Source organism: Onychomys torridus, chromosome 14 (assembly GCF_903995425.1).
Source record: "Onychomys torridus chromosome 14, mOncTor1.1, whole genome shotgun sequence".
Taxonomy (NCBI): domain Eukaryota; kingdom Metazoa; phylum Chordata; class Mammalia; order Rodentia; family Cricetidae; genus Onychomys; species Onychomys torridus.
Window position 1 is genome coordinate 72,753,641 of NC_050456.1, and position 3,115 is coordinate 72,756,755.

At 51.7% G+C, this 3,115-nt stretch overlaps 1 protein-coding gene across 1 annotated transcript; it reads left to right on the forward strand.

Annotated features, from left to right (window-relative positions):
* The first annotated feature begins 1,613 nt into the window (after positions 1 to 1,613).
* On the forward strand, positions 1,614 to 2,612 carry Bdkrb1 (bradykinin receptor B1). The gene has a single exon (XM_036206508.1). The coding sequence runs from the start codon at positions 1,614 to 1,616 to the stop codon at positions 2,610 to 2,612; it is 999 nt and encodes a 332-aa protein (XP_036062401.1).
* The last annotated feature ends 503 nt before the right edge of the window (positions 2,613 to 3,115 follow it).

A 3,115-nucleotide genomic window follows, 5' to 3' on the forward strand; every position in this document is an offset into this window, starting at 1 on the left:
CCGGTAAATGCAAACAGAGATCATGCCTCTTAGCAAAAGACAACAGACAGAAAATGTTCGTCTAACATATGAACTCGCAGAATGGGCAGGCTACAAACCTTCATTTTAAAGAGAATTTGTATCCTGTGTCCGGTCTGTTTGGGTCTGTTTCTGGTTTGGAGGAATGGCTGTTTCTTGTTTTGAGACAGTCTCCCAGTGTAGTCCAATACTGCTTCGGGCTCTCCAATTCTGGGTTTGCAGGCATGAGCCATAATACTCAGATTATGGTTTGGGCTTCGTCTCTGTGTGTGTGTGTGTGTGTGTGTGTGTGTGTGTGTGTGTGTGTGTGTGTGTGTGTGTGTGTGTGTGTGTGTGTGTGTGTGGTGTGTGTGTGTGTGTTCAGACAGGTCCTTCTCTGTACCTGCAGCTGTCTGTCCTGGAACTCACTATGTAGACCAGGCTGGCCTTGAACTTGCAGAGATCCACCTGTCTCTGCCTGTGAAGTGCTCAGATTAAAGGCATGCGCCACCATGCCTGGCCTTGTCCCGTCTTGGAAACTTTCCCCCCTTCATTTTGATTTTCTGTGTATGGGTGTTTTACCTGCATGTATGTACAGACAGCATGCTCATGAAGGGCCTGTGGAGAACAGAAAAGGGTGTTGAATCCTCTGGGACTGGAGTTACAGATGGTTGTGAGCGGCCATGGGATTGCTGGGACTCAAACACTGATCCTCTGCAAGAGCAGTCAGTGCTGGTCTTAGGATTTCTATTGCTGTGACAAAACACCATGGCCAAAAAGCAAGTTGGGGAGGAAAGGGTTTGTTTGGCTTACACTTCCCATCATAGTCCATCACTGAAGGAAGTCAGGACAGGAACTCAAACAGGACAGGAAACTGAGGCAAGAGCTGATGCAGAGGCCATGGAGGGGAGCTGCTTAATGGCTTGCTCCCCGTGGCTTGCTCAGCCTGCTCTCTTATAGAACCCAGGACCACCAGCCCAGGGATGGCACGATCCACCATGGGCTGGGCCCTCCCCGCAACGATCACTAATTGAGAAAATGCCTTACAGCTGGATCTCATGGTAGCATTTCCTCAGCTGAGGACACACAAAACCAGCCAGTACAGTGCTTTTAACCAATGAGCCTTCCCTCCAGCCCCTACTAGTTCCCTCTTTTAAACTAGGACATGATGGCTTAGAGCACTGACTGTTCTTCCAGAGGTCCCAAATTCGATTCCCAGCAACCACATGGTGACTCACAACCATCTGTAATGAGGTCTGGTGCCCTTGTCTGGCCTGCGGGGATATGTGCAGACAGAACACTGTATACACAATAAATAAATAAATCTTTAAAAAAAAAAAAAAAAAAAAAAAAAAAAACCTAGGTCAGTCCTCTCCTCCTCTAAAGGAACAGGTAGCAAATACTGTCAACTTTGCAGGCCAGACAGCCTGTGCCGCACCCGCTCTGCCCCACTCTGCCCCACTCTGCTCTGTGCTACCATAGCACGAAAGTAGTCCAAGATGCTATTACATAAGCAGTGAGCACGGCTGTGTGCCAATAAAACTTTATTGTCTGGAACAGACCACAGGCTGGGTTTGACCTGTATTCTTTACTCTGTCCATTTCAGGTCACTGTGGATGGAGTCCCAGGCCTTGTTGGAGCTGCAGCCCTCTAACCAAAGCCAGCGGGCCCCTCCCAACATCACCTCCTGCGAGGGTGCTCCAGAAGCCTGGGGCCTCCTGTATAGGGTGCTACCAGGGTTTGTCATCACCATCTGTTTCTTTGGCCTCCTGGGGAACCTCTTAGTCCTGTCCTTCTTTCTCCTGCCTCGGCGGCGGCGGAGCCAGCACCGCTTAACCATAGCAGAAATCTACCTGGCTAACCTGGCAGCTTCTGACCTGGTGTTCGTCCTGGGCCTGCCCTTCTGGGCGGAGAACATCGAGAACCATTTCAACTGGCCCTTTGGAACTGGCCTCTGCCGGGTAGTCAGCGGGATCATCAAGGCCAATCTGTTCATCAGCATCTTCCTGGTGGTGGCCATCAGTCAGGACCGCTACAGGTTGCTGGTATACCCCATGACCAGCCGGGGATACCGGCGGCGGCGGCAAGCCAGAGCCACCTGTCTGCTCATCTGGATGGCAGGGGGCCTCCTGAGCATCCCCACATTCCTTCTGCGGTCTGTCAAAGTCGTCCCCGACCTGAACATCTCTGCCTGCATCCTGCTTTTTCCCCACGAGACTTGGCATTTTGTAAGGATGGTGGAGTTGAACATTTTGGGTTTCTTCCTCCCATTGGCTGCCATCATCTTCTTCAACTATCACATCCTGGCATCCCTGAGAGGGCAGAAGGAGGCCAGTAGGACCAGGTGTGGGGGTCCCAAGGGCAGCAAGACGACAGGGCTGATCCTCACACTGGTGGCCTCCTTCCTGGTCTGCTGGGCCCCCTACCACTTCTTTGCCTTCCTGGATTTCCTGGTCCAGGTGAAAGCAATCCAGAACTGTGCCTGGAAGGAATTCACAGACCTGGGCCTGCAGCTGGCCAACTTCTTTGCTTTCATCAACAGCTGCCTGAACCCACTGATTTATGTCTTTGCGGGCCGGCTTTTAAAGACCAGGGTCTGGGAACATTATAAATGATGCACTCCCAGAAGTCTCATGCCCATATCCCACAACAGGAAAGAACTCTTCCAACTGTTCTGGCAGAATTGAAACAGCAGCAAGACAAGAAGCCTGGCTTCTTGACCAACCGTCTGATACCGTAAAGATCATCTGGTTGCCTGACCCACGGCTCACAAGGATGCCCCGGGAAATGCCCGGGGAAATGGTAGCAGGGACCATGCCGATGCAATGAAGCTAAGGATCTGGAGATTAAACTGATCCTCAAGTATTTGGGGCAGGGGGAGCAAAATGATCACAGGGGTCCTTCGAAGCAGGGACTTAGGAAGGCTGGAACATGTGAAGGCTGAAGCAGAGGTCAGAGGGATGAGGAAGGGGCCACAAGCAGAGGACTGAAGGCCCCCTTAGAGGCTGGAGAAGAAAGAATGCAGACAGACGTCCTCTGTGCAACCTCCAGAAAGAACCAGCCCACCCAGCCAACATGCTGACTTTAGCCCTGTCCCCCCACGACTGTGAAAGAAGAA

Coding starts and splice junctions, on each gene's coding strand:
- Bdkrb1 (XM_036206508.1), top strand. CDS start 1,614: ATGGAGTCCCAGGCCTTGTTGGAGCTGCAGCCCTCTAACCAAAGCCAG.